The 23,169-nt window shown below is 32.5% G+C and overlaps 2 protein-coding genes across 3 annotated transcripts in view; one reads left to right on the plus strand and one right to left on the minus strand.

The window, feature by feature from the left end:
- The window catches only part of LOC139522268 (proteasome assembly chaperone 2-like), a 6,471-nt gene extending 5,772 nt beyond the window's left edge, over positions 1–699 (minus strand). For both annotated transcript variants that reach the window (XM_071315822.1, XM_071315824.1), the window contains exon 1: positions 551–699. In XM_071315822.1, coding sequence (XP_071171923.1) covers positions 551–607 — 57 coding nt within the window. In that variant the 5' untranslated portion in view covers positions 608–699. The remainder of the gene's footprint in view (positions 1–550) is intronic.
- Positions 700–2,144: 1,445 nt separating this feature from the next.
- Positions 2,145–12,121, plus strand: LOC139522740 (uncharacterized). Its single transcript, XM_071316248.1, has 6 exons — positions 2,145–2,236; positions 7,569–7,774; positions 8,751–8,889; positions 9,473–9,606; positions 10,512–10,689; positions 11,329–12,121. Exons 2-6 carry the CDS (start codon positions 7,575–7,577, stop codon positions 11,956–11,958), a joined length of 1,281 nt encoding a protein of 426 aa, XP_071172349.1. The 5' UTR covers positions 2,145–2,236; positions 7,569–7,574; the 3' UTR covers positions 11,959–12,121.
- The last annotated feature ends 11,048 nt before the right edge of the window (positions 12,122–23,169 follow it).

Here is a 23,169-nt window from a genome sequence, read left to right on the forward strand (position 1 = left end):
TTTTAAATGCATTTTATGTTTCAGAAATTTATAAACTTTTCTAGATTTTGCTATCCATTTTTTTTCGTTCCTGCAGAAGGTGCAAAAATTAACTAAGTAGTGAAAACGATTGAGAAGCTTCCCCTGGTATAATCAATGTTGTGAGTAGTATTGATTTAAATGGACAATAGATGGACAATAGACACCTGTAAACAATAGGTGATTTAACAGGTTTAAACTGTGTAACTGAGTGGACCATATCAAATGAAACTCAGGTGTTTGTTTATTTTGCTATCTTCTGCAGACTGGAAAAAAATGCACATCAAAATGCAGGTAAGTTTTTAATTTTCTGAAACGTAGACTTCATATAACTTTTATATATCTAGTTCCTGCCATGCCTTAAAACTTTCCTAGATGTACCAGTTTGTTTGTACTCGTAGTAATTTTTGAGGTGTAAACACGGCCATATTTTTCAATTCCTTATGATGAACCTTAAGTTAAAAAAAAAAATCATACATATTTCTTCCCCATTCACAGGTAATGCCTGTCTCATATTAAAAATTAACCTTACAAAAATCAATGTATATCCTTCAAAATCCTTCTCTTTACTTTCAGCTGAAATAAACATTATTTGTTTGTTATTTTTTCCTTTAAAAAAATATGACTTTTTTTTTCATGGAGGCTGACATCTTGGATTGTACTCTGCAGTCGCAACGAATTCGTACCATAGAGAAATTTAGATATTGCTTTCCATAACTTACAATATCCATATTTGATATAATTTGAATTTAAAAATGAGTTATTTAATAGTCTCTGAATTTAAAAAGTTTTCAGAGAAGATGGAGTTCAATGATTGCCTTTAAATTGAGACCACAATCGACCGAAGTGTGTATGTAAAGCAAAATTATATCCGGGTGAAATTTGATCCGGAGGAAAAAATGTTACAGTAGTTGTTGTTATTTTTTTATCCGGAGGGAAATATTTCCCTGGGATATTTTTTCCTTTGCCGTGAAATTTTATCTGGGTAGTTAACTTATTGAATAGTTATTAGAAAAAACTTATCCTTTAAAAATGCTATGAAATAATAATAGTTGTGTATTTGAAATAAAGCGAAATTGTTAAAAAAAATGTATTATAATGGGAAATAATTTTACAAATTATCCTTGAAAAAATTTCCTGAAATATTCAAGTCTATCATCCTTTTAAAAAGAAAATTATCATAAGACATAGGGAAGAAAACAGAGAAGTAATTTCAAAGATCGTAATTGTGAAAATAATATCATGATTTAATAAGGTTAGTGAAATACACGTAAAAGTGAGTTGTTTTCAGATCTCAGTACAAATATAAATTTAAAAGTAAGGTAGAAATATAGTTGCATTACTACTGTTAACAGTAATAGAAGAATTTGATTATGATGATATTTTTAACTATATAAATAGTTTCGTCTGGGGACAGAGATGTAGTTGTTGATTATATGGAAATCAGATAAATCATAGCATAACAATATATTGGAACAAAAGCATGTTTAACAGCTGGATAGTTTTTACCTGTGAAATGTTATCTGTCTTATTAAATCAAGTTGTAAGTCATCTTCTTATATAAATGAATATATAAAAAATAAGATTCAAGGAAAAATTTCACTATAAAATAGATTCAGAAATATATTATATTAATATCTTTAAAATATAAATTGCTCATAATTACCTCCCTTTGATAAATTATGCAAATTTGGTCTACCTTTGTGAAACATTTTATAATTATAGTCAGGTATATATTGATTGTGAGTAACTTACATAGTAGTTAATGGGACACTATTTCACACGGTTCTGTGAAATATAGTAAGGCAAATATATACCGGTATATACTATCCGCATAACACAGATAGATTTTCACTCCTCTGGAAAAAATCAACCTGTGAAATACCATGCCTGGAAAAAAATTACCGGGACAAATTATCCTCAGGATAAAATATCACAGAGGAAGAAATAAACCGTTACATGTACTGCTGTTGGGTACTAGGGTGTGTTGTTTTAGCATTTTTATTGTACTATGTTTTAAAATTCAAATAGTAAATCGTTTTAACGAATTGTCATCTCCATTCATATTTTCATTCCATACATATATTGATATTAATAACTGATTATCTTAAATAGTATTCATTTAAAGCACTGATGGTTCAATGAAAAATATTCAAAAGTCGAACAGATTCCATATTACGAAACAGCTGATTGCGAACTGACAGGATCTTAGAGAAAGGTAAAACTTATAAATACGCAAAATAATTTTAGGAAAACTGAATGACATTCAAGTTGAAGAGCGTGGGATTAATTAAAACTGGCAGAGAACGTAAAATAAAGCTAGCTAAATAGTAACTAGTCCAAATAATTATGAAGTCTGGCAAGGCTATTTCATTTTTTATTTGGACTAAATAGCAACGATAAAAATTAAGGTTAGAATAATTGCAATCCTAACTTTTATTTATCAAGCATATTTAAAATTCGAAATTAAATAAGCTTTATTTAGAGTCGGTAAAAAACTAAGATAAAATTAGCTCTAATGACCCACTTGTACATGTATCAAATTATCTGCTAGTTAAGTACATGTCTATGTAGCGTTTGGCTTCATAATTAAATACCTTGCATTGCATTTTAAGTTAAACTTTAAGAATTTACAAAAATAATATAGTTTTAATCCAAATTTAAATCAGTCATTGCCAGTATTCATTTTCTGGACGTAGTCAATCTTCATTATAAACCAATATTTACTTATCATGCTTATAGAATCCGGGTCCGTTCGCGCCCATTCATGTTCGCACCCACTCATGTTCGCCCCCTTTCACTTTCGCACCCTACATGTTCACACCCAAAGTCCGTTCGCACACTACATGTTCTCGCCCAATTTTAATTGGTCTTAGGTTTAATAACTTTGTAATCAAGTTTTGGCAAGTAGTATTCTTATAAATATTATTGTTTTCGTTGTCTCAAAATAAAGTGAGACACTATTTTTTATTGTGTTGAATAAATCTTAATTATGTTTTGGATAGTGTATTGTTAAAAAAAATATATTCCTTTCTAAATAAAGTGGGATTCTGTCAACGTTTTAATTTGTGTTAAAAATAACTCTTAATCATGTTTTGGTTAGTGTATTGCTATAACTTTGTTTCATTGACTTGTTTCAAAATTAAGTGAGATTCTGACTACGTTTTTTTTTTTGTGTGTTCAATAAATTTTATCATGTTTGATCATCATGATCATGTTTTGGTTATAATAGTGTGTTGATATATTTTATTGTTTTATTGTTTCAGATCAAAGGGACCAAGCTGTTAAAAACAAATTTTTTTGTGTTTTCATTTAAAATCTTCAATCTTTTACTCATACCAAGTTATAATTACATTCAGTATTTACACGAAAGAAATTAGAAAGAACAATTATCATGATTTTCCAATTATTCAACTGGAATTTCAATTAAAATTGGGCGCGAACGTGTAGAGTGCGAACGGACCTTGGGTGCGAAAGTGCAAGGCGCGAACGTGTAGGGTGCGAAAGTATATTGGGCGCGAACGGACCTGATACCATGCTTATAGCAGTTAAGGTTGAGCACTTAAGAAATACTGCTGTTAGCATGGACATTGAAAGAAAATAAATATTTTGATAAGCTTGCCTTATGCAATATTTCTTTGAACATGTTGAAAGATATACAAACAGTCTCCAATATCAAATCTCTTCTGTCATTTACTTTTCTCACCGAAAAGTTGGACCTTAGTTGTTGTCAAGCCCTGTAAGATCTGACATTCTGGAAGTATTGAGCTCATTCATACTGTTGTTGACCACCCTTGTCTCGCTCTTTTTGGAAATCATTGCATTCCCTCAGATTTTGTTTATTACATGTACCTTGAGATTTAAACATTTGTTACATCATGAACATGGTAAAACTACTACAATGACTGCATGTTGGCTAAAATAGAGAGTTGCAATGTAAAAAAATACAAGAAACTGGGGTGATCTCAGGCTCTTCTGAAGGATAAGCAGGTCCTGGTCTGGTCATAATCCTATACCATGTCACAGATTTTAAAGACACTCTTTTGAATCCTTTCCAATCACAATTATGTTGTCTAAATATAAAACTACCACATTTGAAATATCCAGATCTAAAGATGTGAACAACGAAGGATATTCATGATATTTAAACAGTCTTAAATGCCAGGGATTAGATATGCATCTGTCATAGTTTTGTCATTCAGTTTTCAAAAGTCTACACATAAAATCTGATAATATTAAAGGGAAAATTCACAATTTTTTACTTATGGTTTAAATATGTTCATTATGACATAATATATATATTCACAAAGTTTTATCGCTATATGTGCAGTAATAAAGGAGAAATTCAATATTTAATGAAAAAATATTAACTACTTCCTGTAGGTCGTGACGTTTTCTCCTGGTTTTTGCATGCCGGGATTTAAAATACAATCATTAAAAGTCTTGGTTTTTAATCATATTTTAACGTAATCGTAAGCGCGTCGATGACTTATGCTTTATCTAATAACCATCCGATAATAAGAAGATAAAACGCACATACGTTCAATTGTACATATTCATGAGATAAATTTTCTATGTTAAACGTATATATTCGAATTATTTTTGTAGACAACACAAAAAGTTATAAATTTATTTTTAATTAATGTATTTTCGGACTGATAAGGTGAACAAAGTAAAGTACAATAATCTGTAAAGACAATATGTTGGTGTACTCTTATTGACCTTTTACTATCTCTGCCATGACTAGGTTGATACGATGTGTGTATTCACGGTTCTGTGGCAATACTCGTAGATATGGCTTGTTGAAAGGTAAATTGTTATTTGCACTTCAGTATTTAACCACGCCTCTCGGGCACACCTTGCCAGGTGTGATTGTCTATTCGGATCAGTGAATTATAAGACCAGGGAGCATTCAATACACATATTTAAAATATATATTCAAGTTGGTGACAAATAAAAATTGATCGCCGTGGAATTATTTAAGTTAATTTACTAAGAAATACACAATTTTCGGTTAAAGACGGGAAACTTAATTCATATGTCCGATTGAAATGATTTACACCTTTTGTCCTTGATTGATGTCTAATAAAAAGGAGAACTTAGAAATTATAAATAGCTTTACCAAAGTATTTTTATTTGTCTTTATTAGGCAAATAAATGAATGAGAACACTCAGATTTAGACTTTTTAAAAGCCACGTACAAATTAATAACTGGAACTCACTGAAGATAACTCTACCGAAGCGGAATATAATATGAACGAATAAAGAAAAAATACTTTTGTACTTGAGAAGTTTTAAAAAATTGACAGCAAATTTAAGGTCTTCTTGGAATGGAATCGAAAAATTACGAATAGATATTCTTTATCGAGTGTGAAAAACGTCAACCAAATTTAATCATAATCGGGGACGTCCTTATTAAAATAGTCTTCGTCTCACAACGTATAATACTTTTATATAACTATTTGACCAAAGATGTTTAAAAACAAAAGACAACGAATTTAATGTCATCTTTCCCTATTTTTGAATGTAATTATAAGTCTGTTCAACTGGCAAGAATATCCCTAAAGCGGACAAATATCTGACAAGCAGTTTATTCTTTAAATTTGCTGTCATTGAATATCAAGAAAGAAAATAAATCCCGAAAATGATTTGAAACTTTAATACTCAATAGCTTTCCTAGAAAATATTCACATCCCTCGGGGATTATTAGTGTACGTCCAGTTGCATATGTCGGAACATTTGTGGTGATGACGAATTTCTTTCTTTATTCGAGAACAATCTTATTGATATATAAATCTGTGATTTTACTATGTTCATAACTTCGATGAACCAAAGCAAGTTATAGATCGACCTGTATTTAAATCAAATTGGTCCTCTTCTTCTTCTTCTTTTGGTATACAATAGTCTATCGAATTGGATTATTACATACTGTTGGTATACGTGGACTAGTCTATTTACAAAACTTTTACCCCAATTTGCACAAAATGTATGTTTCTTTCTTATGTTCAATGTATACATGTATATATTTTAAATTGCGCTGTAGTTCCGTAACTTTCTATCCGGGCGTATAAACGAATCGTCGACAAGTGCGCACTTTTTTTAATCAACATTTCTGGAATGATCCAACTATTGACAACGAGTAAATATTACATTTTCCCAGAGACATATAATACAATTATATGTCTCTGATTTTCCCAAATTAACCCTTGGAAAAAATACGTATATTTGTATATCTTCAATTTTTTTAAATTTTATTTTTTTTTGGTATCATTTTTATTTTTTATAAATAATATTCTTTACACCAGAAATTTTATTTATAAACAAGCGTATGAGTTAAGTAATGACTAGTATATTATATCACTTTCGGACACGCAAGACAGAGATGTATATTATACATGCACCTGATAGTTCAAAATGGAAAGTTATAAGTTATTGGCCGTGTACACTGATCAATACCTACAGAAGTGAAACGATGCATGAACTTGCAAGCCCGACAGGAAATCGCTTGAATACCTGGACGTGTCACCTTACACCCCTCACAATACCTTTGGGAGTAATACCTTAAGCCATGCGGGTGATCAGTGGAGCGAAGATCCTAATTTATTTGAATAAAGTATATTACTTAAAAGAATTATGAACGAATTAGATTTTCGAAAACAATTTTCACGGAACACTTATTTATGATTTGAACTTTGACTTTTTAACTAATTCCAATATTAACAGTTTAAAAATAACAGACTATATGGTTATTAAAAAAATAAGAACATTTTCCGAATCAAGTTAGTTAGTCAGATAAAACAACCGTACGATTGACAAGATATCGACACGTAATTACGACTACATCGGTTACTGTAGTTTTGTTTCTTTGTGGTTTATAGACATATCGTGATTTTTATTTGGACAAGATAACAAAATGGCGGAACGCAAAGAACTGATACTCAAAATTTAAAATCGATGCTGATCTCTTATCTAGCGGAATAAAACTTTAATATTTATAAATTTGAGCATTTTTATACAGAATGGACATAATATCAATTTTTGATTTTTTTGCGAAGTTTCCCTTTAATGTTAAATAATTTTTTTCTGTAAAATATTAAATTTTGTAAATCAGTGAGTACAAGATTCTCTATAATTTTTTTCTATTCCAAAATATCTTCTATTTCTGTGCAAGTTATTTTTCTTGAAAAAATGACACTCCTCATGGGGACCCTTTTCCTCTAATTCATGCATTCTGAAAAAATGTCACTCCAGGTTTACAATCATGTTCTGCCAAATTGAATATAAGTTGTTAATCTTCAATACTGTTTTAAAATTATCAACTTTATTATCTCCTACAAGTTATATACCTTGTTGGTGTTCCTATATCTTTCCCTTTTACATTATACATTTAGGCATTTGTTTCTATTTTGAATTGGTTATGATACTCACCTCTTGAATGGTAAAGTACCATACTTTGAGTTTGAATGATGTGATTATTTTGTTTTCTGATTTGCAGTAGATTATGGCTATAAGAGTAGCTGTTATGTGATTTTTATTCTTCTTATTGACAGAAGATTATGGCTATAAGAGTAGCCGTTATTGGAGCCGGTGCTGCAGGGCTGTGTGCTGTAAGACATCTCACTGCTCGTCCAAATATTTTCCATACTGTGTGTTTTGATAAAAACCCATCAGAAGGTGGGACATGGATATACACAGAGGAAACAGGCAGTGATAAATATGGTCTTCCTGTACAATCAAGCATGTACAAGAACTTGAGGTATATAAAATCATATACATGTATATGAAATGTAATGATAATCTTCCTTTTTATCAGGAATTTTATATGGAAATGAATTAAAAAAACATCCCTCTGTAAGGGGATATATATTTGTCATTTATACAAACAAACAAATATTTTACAAATCTGTTGAAAATGATATGATAGAAATCTATATGAGGAACCTCTACCACACTTTTTTTTTTTTTTTCTGGAGGGTATCACCAGCCCAGTAGTCAGCACTTCTGTACAGTCTAGAGTTATCATTGATATATTTATAAATATAAATTAATGGTTAACAAAACTTTTGAAATATTAAGGCTTTTCTACCTCAGGAATAGATTACCTTAGCTGTATTTGGCAAAACTTTAAGGAATTTTTGGTCCTAAATGCTCTTCAACTTCATACTTTATTTGGCCTTTTAAACTTTTTTTTTTAATTGAGCGCTGCTGATGAGTCTTAAGTAGACAAAAAGCACATAAATATAAAATTTTCATCCTGGGGTCTTTGATGAGTTTATTTATTCAACCATATTCTTTGCACATACAGACCAATTAAACAAATGAGGATTCAAGATTCTGCAAAATGGAGACTATTTTTTTTAATACCCTTTTTCAAGTAATTTTTTTCTGTCAGTACTATATCTTTCAACATTTTGTATGAATATGAAAAGTCACAGTAATCAAATTAACAAGTTATTTAAGATATTTTGTTGTTAATCAATATGAAAATTACATGAATTATAGAACTTAATTTTAGTCATATTCTCACAGAAGAAATGAATGTTCAGCTTAAAGATGCCTGTAACCATGGTAATTATTATTCAGTAGGTTTAATTGAAAAAGAATAAAGAGATGTGATATGATTTTGTATGAAACAACTATCCAAAAGAGGCCAATGGATGTGAAATAAACATTTACTATCACAAAAGGTTAACACTTCGGTCAGAAAACAGCTTTTCTATATATATTTTCAGGACAAATCTACCAAAAGAAGTAATGGCATTTCCAGGTTTTCCATTCAGATCCTCTCTTCCTTCATTTATAAAACATGATGATGTGTTAGAATACCTCCAAGAATATACAAAACATTATGATCTCCACAAATGTATAAAGGTATATATTTATATTTATATTTATTGAGCACTTGTATAGATTACATTTAGGTAAATAAAATTGGTATGACTTCATATATATATATAGATATATAGATATATCAGTTTTTTTACTACTTTGAAGATAAAAAAACATGTTGAGCTCAACATAGTGCACATCCCACCCATTCAAGAAATATACACCTACATATTCTGGGTACAAAATTATGGGCAGGTGTATAAATGAAAGTAAATTATAAGCATTGTATTCAACAGTCAATGCAACTCAGGAAAATTTCATAAATTGTGCACAGTGCATGAATCTAGTGTCGATCTAAAAATTATGATATTGTTAAAGAAATAGTAAAATTTGTTGTCATGTTCTATTTTGGACCCCAAAAAGGTCTAAATGTTGGTGTTCCTTAATATTTCACTTTAAAAAAAAGTAGTTAAGAACTACTAATTTAATTGTATTTGATGAATTATAAAATTTTAATTCATTGTTGCTTATATTTCATGGAAACTAAGAAAATGTTTATATATATTTAAAAAAAAAAAAATGCTATTACATGTATTGAATTTGAAATATAATTTATTTGATGTAGTTTGAGACTTTGGTACAACATGTCCGTCCAGAGGTTGATGGTGACAAAACACATTGGCATGTGTCATACAGTAATGTAGGACAAAGAGATGAAACAAAAACAGAAATATTTGATGTTGTTATGGTTTGTAATGGGTAAATTTTATTATATAAATTAACAGCATGTTGTATAGGGGGTCTCATTGGGGGGTTCTGATCTCGGATCCTGCTTACTGTTTTGTCAGATTCCCGTATCCCGCTTACACTATGTACGTAAGCAATTCTCATTTTTTTGTCATTTCCTGGGTCCCGCGAGACCTCATTTCCATGTTTTCATGCCATAATAATTTGACTTTCACTTGTCACGCTTACAAAAAATAGGCAATCCTGCGTCACGCTTAGACCCCAATGAGACGCACTGTAAATATAGGGGATCTCTCACTACTAAACATGAACATCGTAATGTCTGGATCCTATCTGAGAACTTGTGGGATTTCTGTGTTTAATACCAAACGGGTTACAGCTATTTTTCAGAAGGGTATTTGATGACTCTCCAACTAGTTGACTGTATTTAGTAGTACGACCTTAGTTGAAAGTATGAAGAGCTTGTAAATACTGTAAATCAACCTATTTTCGCGAGCAATTTATTTTAGTGATTTTCGCGAATAGAAAAACAACGCAAATATGTTATATATGGTTCGTTCCTTATTGAACTTCAGAAAATCGCAAAATTAAATAGCCATGAAGTGGTCTAAAAGGAGTAAAACACGAAATTAAGTATCCACGAAAATAAGTTGGTTTACAGTATTTCATTTTATAGGATATACATTTTACATGAACAGAATATGATTCATTGTTCTTTCATACCAGCAGGAAGTTAGCATGACAATATTTAGAATATATTTTTTTTCCATACACAATGTTTTGTTATGATTATGTATCGCCAGTTTACCAATACATTGATGTGCACTTCAGAAATTTTTGAAGAGATATCTTTTAGACAATTGTCTGATTATAAATCATAAAACCAATGTATATCATGTTTATTATATATTTTTCAGGCATTATGAGGTACCACTTTATCCAAAAATTCCTGGTCTTGATGACTTTGAAGGGGAGGTAATCCACAGTCATTGTTACAGACATCCTGAACAGTTTACTGGTAAGAGAGTTGTCTGCCTTGGTGCTGCTGCTTCTGGACAGGACATCGCTGTTGATGTGTCTTCTTGTGCTAAATATGTAAGTAAATTAACATCAAACTTGACTGAAGAGACATTTATTGTGGAAATGGTCCATCTTGTTAAAGGGGATATAAACAAGTTTATTTACTCCTCAATGTTTGATGTACTGCAGGGTAGGGGACCATCCTTTAGTGAGTTCACTCGCACTTCTAGTTTAACTGGCAAATCTGATTTTTTATTTCAAACAATTTTAAATATTAAAAACAAATTTTTTTATGTCAGCATGAGTAAAATTTAAATCTACATTTTTTTAATTTAAGGTTTGTCTGTTAAAGCATTGACATTATTAATAATAGTATTATATATCCTATATTTTCAGTTATACATGAGTCACAATAAAGCCGTGTTACAGACAGTTGATATTATTAATAATAAATAGTATTATATCCTATATTTTCAGTTATACATGAGTCACAATAAAGCCGTGTTACAGACAGTTGATATTATTAATAATAGTATTATATATCCTATATTTTCAGTTATACATGAGTCACAATAAAGCCGTGTTACAGACAGTTGATATTATTAATAATAGTATTATATATCCTATATTTTCAGTTATACATGAGTCACAATAAAGCCGTGTTACAGACAGTTGATATTATTAATAATAGTATTATATATCCTATATTTTCAGTTATACATGAGTCACAATAAAGCTGTGTTACAGACAGTTTTACCAAATAATGTTGAACAAAGACCTGGAATTAAACAACTGAACAAACATTCTGTGATATTTAAAGATGATAGTGAAGAGGAAATAGATGTTTTACTCCTGTGTACGGGCTATCTATATAACTTCCCTTTCCTGTCAGAGGATATAGGTTTACAAGTAGAGGAGGAGAGAATATGGCCTCTTTATAAACATGTGATACACACACACTACCCTTCATTGTCATTCATAGGTATATTAAAGACAATTTGTCCATTCCCAGCGTTTGATATGCAGGTTAGGTTTGTAATAGCAGGAATTGATGGGTCTATGCCACTCCCATCTGAAGAAGAAATGAAAAAGGACATTGATAAGGATTTCAAACTTAGACTGTCAGAAGGACTACCTGTTAGATATGCCCATAATATGGGTCCAAAACAATGGCGTTATAATGATGGACTGGCAGAAATGGCCAAAATTAAACCTCTTCCTCAAGTGGTTGAAAAGCTGTATGATTATGTGCATGAAACTCGTGTGAAAGATATAGCTGGTTATAAATCTGTTAACTATAGTATTGAGGGAGACAAGGATATGTTTAAAGTTGTAGAAACATAACAAAAAGTGTGCAACAGAAATAAATATATATATAATGTGTAAACAAGTGTGCAATATTTATATTTATATTTATATTTATATAAAGTGTGTAAACTACAGTACATGTGTATTGGTAGATCTCATCTGCTGTTATTCAAAACGAAATTAAACAGTTTTAACAGGAGATTGAGTTTATATGCTTTGCCTACAAAAGTAACATTTAGTTTTCAAGATAATAGGCAAAAGAGAATATAATGTGGAAAATTATGATTTAAGGACACTTACTCATGAAATAGTTGATCATCACTTTTAGCAATGTTTACCTATTTGTAGATATTATTTGCTGTTTAAAGTTTCTGCTATCTATTACCATTTCAAAATAATACATGTAAGTGCCCAAAAAATTGGCAAAAAAATCAGTAATGAGCAATATCACCAATAAGGAGCTGATCATGAAATTCAGTATTTTGTCTTTTTTGTAGATCTTGTCTTGCTGAATAATTTAACTATTTAAATTGTCTTGTCATTTATTAATTAGCTTTATTTAAAAACTTGTCTTTTTATAAATACTTTCCAAAAAATACTGATAGAGTTATGCATTTTCACGTTCAAAATTAGAGCAGTGGTCCTTCCTTAAGACTCCAACATTAAGTGTTGACTGAAGTATATCAATAGGATTCAATGGATGTTCGATCTATCACTAATCAATCATCAATGATATCCTTGCAACAACTGTTGCAGTATGTGGAATGTTAAACATATTGTATCCGCATTACATTAATTTTTATTTGTATCACTAAATATATGCTTCAGTCGATAATCAAAATATATTAAATCAGCAAACTGTACCATTTTAAGTACATTTTTATGCAAATTACGAAATAAAAGAGAGGATGATTTCAATGCATATGACTTATTAATCACACACCACTTTTTATGACTGTATATAGTAAATATGTAAGTGAAGAAGATATTTTGGTTGATGTAAAAATTTTAAGATATACGATTGCCAACTCTCAAACAGAAACCAATTGAAGTACGAATTTGATAATGTGTTCTGTTGTAATTCTGTTGCCAATGAGAACACTCTCAAACAGAGACCAATTGAAGTAAGAGTTGGTAATGTGTTCTGTTGTAATTCTGTTGCCAATGGGACAACTCTCAAACAGAGGCCAATTGAAGTACGAATTTGGTAATGTGTTCTGTTGTAATTCTGTTGCCAATGAGACAACTCTCCACCAGAGGCCAATTGAAGTACGAATTTGGTAATGTGTTCTGTTGTAATTCTGTTGCCAATGAGACAACTCTCCACCAGAGACCAATTGAAGTACGAATTTGGTAATGTGTTCTGTTGTAATTCTGTTGCCAATGAGACAACTCTCCACCAGAGACCAATTGAAGTAAGAGTTTGGCAATGTGTTCTGTTGTAATTCTGTTGCCAATGAGAACACTCTCAAACAGAGGCCAATTGAAGTACGAATTTGGTAATGTGTTCTGTTGTAATTCTGTTGCCATTGAGACAACTCTCCACCAGAGACCAATTGAAGTAAGAGTTTGGTAATGTGTTCTGTTGTAATTCTGTTGCCAATGAGACAACTCTCCACCAGAGACCAATTAAAGTACGAATTTGGTAATGTGTTCTGTTGTAATTCTGTCGCCAATGAGACCACTCTCCACCAGAGGCCAATTGAAGTACGAATTTGGTAATGTGTTCTGTTGTAATTCTGTTGCCAATTAGACAACTCTCCACCAGAGACCAATTGAAGTACGAATTTGGTAATGTGTTCTGTTGCCAATGAGACAACTCTCCACCATAGACCAATTGAAGTACGAATTTGGTAATGTGTTCTGTTGTAATTATGTTGCCAATGAGTTAACTCTCCACCAGAGACCAATTGAAGTAAGAGTTTGGCAATGTGTTCTGTTGTAATTCTGTTGCCAATGAGACAACTCTCCACCAGAGACCAATTGAAGTAAGAGTTTGGCAATGTGTTCTGTTGTAATACATACTTGAACTTGTCAGCAGTAGTGTCTTGGATTACCTTAGCTGTATTTGGCAAAACTTTTAGGAATTTTGGTCCTCAATTCTCTTCAACTTCGTACTTTTTTTGGCATTTTTAACTTTTTGGGATTCGAACGTCACTGATGAGTCTTCTGTAGACGAAACGCGCGTCTGGCGTATATTCTAAATTTAGTCCTGGTATCTATGATGAGTTTATTTACCACAACTGGGTGGATGCCACTGCTGGTGGAGATTTATTTCCCGAGGGTATCACAAGCCCAGTAGTCAGCAGTTTTTGTGTGGACATGAATGTCATTGATATGGTTATATTTATAAATTTAATTACTGTTTACAAATTTTAGAATTTTTTGAAATACTAAGGCTTTTCTACCTCAGGAATAGATTACCTTAGCTGGATTTGGCAAAACTTTTAGGAATTTTGGTCCTCAATGCTCTTCAACTTCGTACTTTATTTGGCCTTTTTAACTTTTTTGGATTCGAGCATCACTGATGACTCTTTTGTAGACGAAACACGCGTTTGGCGTATGTACAAAATTTAGTCCTGGTATAGCATAGAAATAAGGAAATGTAGTATGAACTATCCACCAAAGTTCAAATCAAGTGTCCAATTCTGCCTGAAACTCTTTGTTCTGTTCTGGACACATTAAAAGAGGGGTGACAGATACCGGAGGGACAGTCCAACTCATAGATCGAGCATATACAGATAGGGACCAAACCTTTATTTTAAAATTTTACAAACTTCATGCAGTTATAGGAATCCATGTATCTTGGTATACCCCTTAGGGTGTAAAGTTACAAGACAGTTTTTATTTTCATAATTGTACTGACCACATCTGAGAACAAATGCATATGGCCTACTATCTGTAAGGTATGCAGGTGCTAAGCTTTGGAAGTAATTGTGTAAGCAATCATCTTTAAGTCAATTCAAGAATTTGATGAATTCTTGGTCTGGCAACTCATGCCAATGTTTCGGCTGCAAAACCAGTTAATTCTGTTAATTTGTTTTTGTTGAGCCTCTGACTTTTGTTGCAGAAAACTCGATATAGGGATAGTGATCCGGTGGCGGTGTTAGCTAATTTCTTAGAAAGCTTTATATTTTAGGAGGTCTAAAACCTGGATGCTTCATACTTTGTATATAAATGCCTTATGTTACGAAATTTCTGTCTGTCACATGTCCATTGTCCTTGACCTCATTTTCATGGTTCCGTGACTACTTTAAAAAAGTTTTGTTTTTTAGTAATGTTTATTTCTCTCCTATTGTATGTAATATTATACTGGTAACTATATTTGGTATGTGCGTAGTGTGCAATGTCCTCACGCCCGTCAGATAGTTTTCACTTGACCTCAACCTCATTTCATGGATCAGAGAACAAGGTTAAATTTTGGTGGTCAAGTCCATATCTCAGATACTATAAGCAATAGGTCTTGTATATTCGGTGTATGGAAGGACTATAAAGTGTACATGTCCAACTGGCAGGTGTCATCTGACCTTGATCTCATTTTCCTGGTTCGGTGGTTAAAATTAAGTTTTTGTGTTTTGGTCTGTTTTTCTTATATTATATGCATGAGGTCTACTCTATTTGGTGTATGGAATGATTGTAAGGTGTACATGTCTAGCTGGCTGGTGTCATCTGACTTTAACCTCATTTTCATGGTTAGGTGTACTATATTTGGTGTAAGGAAGTATTTTATGATGTACATGTCAGTCTCGCAGGTTTTATTTGACCTTGACCTCAATTTTACGGTTCATTGCTCTATGTTTAGTTTTTGTGTTTTGGTTTGTTTTTCTTAAGCTATAAGCAATAGGTCAACTATATGTGTTGTGTGAAAGGATTTAAGCTCTACATGTCAGCCTGGCATGGTTCATCTAATCTTGACCTCATCTTCATAGTTCATTGGTCAATGTTTAGTTTCCTTGATTAAGACTGTTTCTACTGATCTATAAGCAATAGGTCAATTATATTTAGTGTATTGATTACATGTACTTGTATTTCTTGTTTTGTTTATATGACCTTGACTTCATTTTCTTGGATCTTGTTAAGTTTATGTGATAGTTGCAGTAAAGCTTTATATTAAGGACTATCAACATAAAATAAATGATTAATAAGGAAGGCGAGACATTGCAGCGTGTGCACTCTTGTGGTTTAATGCTTCATTTACAGCATGGCAAATTGTTTAGTTTTGTTTACTATAGTGCTTTTCCTTTTTTGTGCTTATTGTATCTACTTAACTAATCTCTTTGTGCATTTCATGTTAGGATGTAGTTGTTGAATGCTATTTAATTAGTTTCATCTAGCAGCATTAAGAGAGGCACAATTATTGTTGGGAAACAATATACATTGACGCCATTTCTCTGACCAAATATTTTTATAGCTCTTTTCAATATTCTGGATGTCCAAACTCTTTTGTCCGTATCATTCTGTGGCATCTGCGTCCCGTTTTGTGATGCAAACTTGCAAATACGGTTATCTATCAAAGAATACGATAATATTGGATCAAGCTCGTAGAATAGAGCGTTTTTTTTAACATGTATGATGTTATTAATTCTGGTTCTATTCCATCTGTTTTGGGTACACGACTAAGTAAACTTTTTGCCAAGGTATACCCGTCTTTCAGTTTGGAAAGTATGTTCCGTAATATCAATTTTTCTATACAGAAAAATGATAGCCGTGCATTTTTCTGTCTTACGATAATTTCCCACTTGAGGACTTCTGAACTTTGTACAAAATGTTCAAATTTTGGGGGTATGAGATCCTTCAATCCATTCGGTAAATCGTCCAAGACGATTTTGGGGACTAAATCGATAATGATGTCCAGGTCGGGGTCGGTCGGGGTGCCGATGTATGCCAAATGTAAAGGTGCAACCAAGTTTTTAGGAGGCGAGGTTTCTTTGTTATAACAGGTTCTCCAGTAAAACAGGAGTTCTTCCAAAAATGAGCTGTGTTGAAATATGTTATAAACGGTAGCATTGAATGAGTTCATAAGCGCTTCATTTAAAGTTTGGTCATGTTCTTGCAATTCTTTTACCTCTTTCCCAAATTCCCTTTCTTGTGTTTCAAGACATAATTGAACTTTGTCTTGTACAGTGAAACAGTCAGCTCTGATGGACTGACTTATAGTCGTCAACTTGAACAGATAATCAAACTCATACTGTGGATTGATTTTTGTGCCCTCAACCGTGCTTCCAGCTAATTCAATAATAGAAGTAAGTAGAGGATTATGTTGCTCTAATTGATTCTTGAGCCTTTCAACAAATTGTTGAACCTTTTGCATAATTTTCTTAACAAATTTGTTCTGTGTGTTCACTGGTTCTCTAAAAATTTTTGAATTTTTTTTTTAAACTTTAAGTAGGCCGTACAGATTTTTAACAATAATTCTAATTTCAGTTTGTCTTTCTTTGGTATTTCTCTACCATTTAAGATAAAAATGGACGGATCAAGTATATATCTCAGATTTGACAAGTTTTCAGTTTCGGGCCAGATATTCCAGGCTGGTTGAGTCATAGCATAATTTAAACATTCCCTACCGAAATTATCTTTCTGGATTTAGCTAATATATGTTTAACTACATCTGTATACCTCAACCAACAAGAAAAGTGTAGAATAGTCATGCCGTTGATATCTTTTGTGTTTATATCAATTTTGTGCTTCTCCACTATTTTCAACGCGTCATTATCAAACATAGAATTTTGCTTAATAGAGGCTACAGGATGAATTATCAGTCCGTGGATGAAAGGAAACGGCTAGTTTGAATAGATGATTCGATCATCCCAGCATATTTTGTTAAAAATTTATCTAACTCGACTGTGTTTAAGTTGATTATGATAAAACGAAGAGCTGTACGACTAGTATTTCTACAATGTCAAGAATACTAGGTTGGCCTTTAATATCGCGTATTAGGTGTAGAGGGGAACCATAAAAGAACCGATCCAAACAATCGCCATAAGCACCCCGCTCAAGGAACAAATTTAAGAGTGGCACGTTAGATGTGGTGACAGCCCAATGTAGTGGACAATATATCGTAGCATTGCTATTGACCTTGTAATCTTTGATCAGCTCTTCCGCTAGATCCATAACGTCAATCTCCGATGCTTTTTTTTTTAGAGATACTTGGTTCAATTCTACAGAGTTCACATAGCAAATGTAGCCTTAACTTTATGACACTTTTCTCGGTACGTTCTTTCGTGTGTAATAACCAATGTTTAACTTTTTTTTATTTGACATACATGTGTCTCAGCGGTTGGAACCTGTGCGTGTGTATATAAAAAAAAACATGGAGCTTGTAACTGTTGTTCAAATGATTCCAAAATGGAATTCTCGCCTGCGAGTGTTTTTTCGTCAGCATATATATTTCAATAGAAGCTCCCATATTTCAAGTTGTACATCCTTGTCACTAGCCAGACCTATGCTTGATTTGCCATTTAACTTGGCGTCGATGAAAGTTTTTAGGTATGCGTTGTCGACCAACTGTTCAACCATTCTAATGTTATTTTCACGGACGGCTTTTGGATCTTCTTTGTAAGCGATTTTTTATCATCAGCCATCCTCCATTATTTAGGATTTGTTTCTGATAAATTATATATTCAAATCAACATTGAAAAAACATAAAACATCTATATCATTCTTAAGGATTTTCTTATCCCAGACATGGACTACCTTAGCCGTATTTGGCACAACTTTTTGGAATTTTGAATCCTCAATGCTCTTCAACTTTGTACTTGTGTGGTTTTATGAATATGTTGATATGAGCGTCACTGATGAGTCTTGTGTAGACGAAACGCGCGTCTGGCGTACTAAATTATAATCCTTGTACCTTTGATAACTATTAGGAAAAGAGGATAAAGAGTAAGAACGTTTCGAATCTCAAGTCAATATATTCTGTTTGAAAAACTTCTCTGATAACTCCTGGCGGATGAGAATATGTTGTTGCTATAATATCATGCCTTTTACAATAGAGGAGGCATTCAAGAAAATTGAGAATGAAAATGAAGAATGTGTCAAAGAGACAATAACCGGACCAAAGAGCAGGTAAAAAAACGTAGGCAACAAATGGTTATTAACACAGCGAGAAAATCTCGCGCCCAGACGTCGGTTTCAGCTGGCCATTTTTCCTTACACGACAAAACCAAAACTAAATTCAATTTCACTCATACAACCAGGAACATATATACTGTTCCCTGATAAACATGTGTATAGTCGGTAATATTATGATAGTTTGATTAATTAATTATTGGTTGCTTAACGTCTAGTGGCAAATATTTCATTCAGTCAGGTCGAAATATGTTAGTTTGCACTTTGAATCTTAAAAGAAAGGAATATAATAGGTTACCTGAAATATTTTGCAAACCAATCTGAAAAAAGTATGCATACCCACGTTAGCTTCCATTTTCTTTCACTGTATTGCATTGGAGTGTTGAGTGATGACTGGTATGAACATATGTGGGTCATTATAAAAAAAAACCATGCAAAACTATGTTATTTGGTATGTTTAAGTCAAAAGACATGAAAATATATCAAAATATATCAAAACAAGACTTTTAAATGTTAGATATGAATGCTTTGTGATACAATATATACAATTTACAGTATGAAATGAAATAGATACAGTTTAGATTTTGTCGACATATATCAATTAAAACACATATAAATACACATAACGCACACAAACATGGTAGTTTTTTAATAGTATGAAGTCTTCTGTTATTTAAAGTTAAATGAGTTCATTGATGCACAATTCAATGCAGTAACTTATTAATGATTTGTCGCTTTATTAACAATATTGTTCGTATAGGAAAACGGCCAGTCTATAATGATAACTCCTACAAAGTAATATTTTGGAAGAGGGTTTAGACTGTTTATTCAAATATCGAGATTCACGACGCCAATCGGGGGGTCCTTCATTGCTGTAATCTTTGTTTTTTTTTATCCAAATATACCGGTATACCTATTCTTTATTTTATCGGCCAATTATTCTTTACATTCATATTTTAGCATCCTTTTATTTTCTAACCTTTAATTTTTGTGTCCATTTTTCTCATTTTTGGTCACCTGGCCCGAAGGTCGAGGTGAGCTTTTCTCATCACTAGGCGTCCGTCGTCCGTCGTCCGTCGTCGTCGTCGTTAACATTTTATATTTTAGAGAACAACTGAATGGAATTAAACCAAACATGGCATGAATGTGCCTAATGAGATGATGACCAAGTGTTGTTACTTTGTAGCCGATCCATCATCTAAGATAGCTGCCAGTGGGGAACTTAGTTTAACATAGGACCCTATGGTAAATGCATACAAATGACTTCTTTTAGAGAACCACTGAATGGAACGAAACCAAACATGGCATGAATGTGCCTAATGAGATGCTGACCAAGTGTTGTTACTTTGTAGCCGATCCATCATTTAAGATAGCTGCCTGTGGGGAACTTAGTTTAACATAGGACTCTATGGGAAATGCATACACATGATTTCTTTTAGAGAACTGTTGAATGGAATGAATCCAAACACGGCATGAATGTTCCTTATGAGGTGATGACCAAGTGTTGTTACTTTGTAGCCGATCCATCATTCAAGCTGGCCGCCAGCGGGGGTTTAGTTTAACATAGGAACCTTGGGGAAATGCATACAAAAGTCTACTTTTAAAGAACCACTGAATGGAATGGAACCAAACATAGCATGAATGTTCCTTATGAGGTGCTGACCAAGTGTTGTAACTTTGTAGCCAAATTTTATCTTTTTGTAGATGATTTCAAAAACCTAAGTAGAGTCAGGTGTGTGATACAGGCTCTTGAGAGCCTCTACTTTTTATGACTATCTTAGCACTTTATTCTACATTTCTTTATCCAATATTATCTTTTATGTAAATCTATAAATGGACGAATAAGAAGAATGTAAGAAAATGGAAGGACGACGGTGAATAAAAGTGATGATTTCAACATCCAATTTGAGAACTTTCCATTTCTATGTAGCAACATTCTAGCAGCACCTCAATATGGAGTATATATCTAGTGCTGCATTTTAGATTGTGTATTTCCTATCATAATTTCTTGACAAGGGAGTTGTTGGAACCAATATCTCAAATTCGTGAAGTTGAAATAATCTATTTGAAAATAGTTGAGTGTTTCACAGAGGACGCCGGATATGTTCCAATTGTTGCAACCAAATCCCGGTCTATTTTCTACGAATGTGGCCTACATAATTATACTTATTACTATGTTTTTACAGTAAACCATTACAATCATGCTCTAAATGATTTCAAATATTTAGTTACAATCATGCTCTAAATGATTTCAAATATTTAGTTACAATCATGCTCTAAATGATTTCAAATATTTAGGTACAAGGTATTTATGTATTCAGAGGCAATGAAAAATGCGACTTGTACTCTTTCGATATTGCCGTAAGTATTTGTCAGCCAATTATTGCTAGACAAAAAAAAACATTATAACGTCATAGAAAAAATATGAATTATAACATAATTTTTATGAACATATACAAACATAGTTATCGCATATATATGAAAAAAGATATCATAACGGTTTTACATTTGTTTGTCCTTCTTTAAGAATCTTAAAATATCGCGGAATAAAAATGTCTATTCTTTGAATCTTTGAGTTAGAGGTACGATTTTTTGAGTCAGAAGTACGATTCTTTGAGTCTGAGGTACGATTCTTTGAGTTAGAAGAACGATTCTTTGAGTTAGAGGTACGATTTTTTAAGTAAGAGGCTCGATTCTATATACATTGAACGACAGATATATGTGACGTATAAAATTTTCTGACGTCTGACACGCGAATCAATGTTTGTAGATAGATGATTTGTGTTCTGTTCAATTGTTCCTTTTAAAATTGTTACACGATGATGGCTGCTGTACCCATAGTTTGACTATTTATTATGTCTGTTTAGTTCACACATCATTGTAAATATAACAGAATTTGATGAGACTGTCATCAAAGTGAGAGGGTTACCGCTATAAAACTAGGTCTAATCCACCATTTTTTTACATTTGAAAATGCCTGTAATAAGTCAGGAATATGACAGTTCTTGTCCATTCGTTTTTGATGTGTTTTGTTATTTTATTTAGCCATGTAATTATGGACTTTCTGAATTGATTTTCCTCTACGTTCAGTATTTTTGTTATTTTACTTTTCATTGTGGTAAAGGCACGACTCTTCGAGGTAACGGTCGCATTCTTCGAGGTAGGAACTATCATCAATCTTCGGGACATTGCTACTGAAAAGAACCAACTATTTTGTTGCACGTAAGAATGCCTAAGGTTTATTTAGTATCGGGTGTGAACAGAATGCTCGCCAGTTCGTTCTATGGTCGAAACTGAAATCAGTCAACGCATATGATATAATCATAGGCGACAAAAAAGCATGTGTACCTCATGGAATTGTGTTTGCATTGTTGATGATAATACAAAGTCAACAGCTCATACATTCGATCACGTGTTCAAATACATTGTAATGAAATCCAGCCTCAGCAAACTTCTGAAAATCTTCATCGTCATCATCTTCAGTGAACAGATCTGAATTATCAAACTTCTTATGGGGTACTCGATACGGCGGGAATCTCTCTGGAGCTAATGTTTGTTGCACATAGAGTTATAGCGGCATGTAGCTTGCAAGATATAACATTGGTTCAAGGTCGACAGCTGATAAAGGAATATGCCATCCACATTGAAAGCACTGCATGTCAGGTTCAGCTATGCATACACATCCTGCCAGAGCAATCGTCTCTCTTCTACTCTGATCCTCTATGTTCTTAAGTACCCTCCTCTTCAAATTCTGGTAGAAATGGAACTTGCATTTTACTTGCTGCTTTATTTAACAGTGCATAAACGACACTACCAAACATATCATTGATGTAGTAGGTATGTGACGGCTTGTATTCTCCACTCACTGAACAAGAAACAGACCACACATTACTTTTAGGTCTTTAAGTATTGTTTTATTGGTATTAATACAGATTTTGTTATCAATAAATGAAATATTATTGTCAAATACATTTGCACATTCATGGGTCTACAATATGTCGATACCTGTATCTTAGCATTGTACAAAATCATGTGTTTCTCTGACAGTTTATGACATATTTACACTAAATCCATTGGGTGTGTGATATATAAAGGCAACAGCAGTATACCGCTGTTCAAAATTCATAGATCGATAGAGAAAAAACAAATCTGGGTTACAAACTAAAATATATATGTATA

This window comes from Mytilus edulis, chromosome 5 (genome assembly GCF_963676685.1).
Source record: "Mytilus edulis chromosome 5, xbMytEdul2.2, whole genome shotgun sequence".
Taxonomy (NCBI): Eukaryota; Metazoa; Mollusca; class Bivalvia; order Mytilida; family Mytilidae; genus Mytilus; species Mytilus edulis.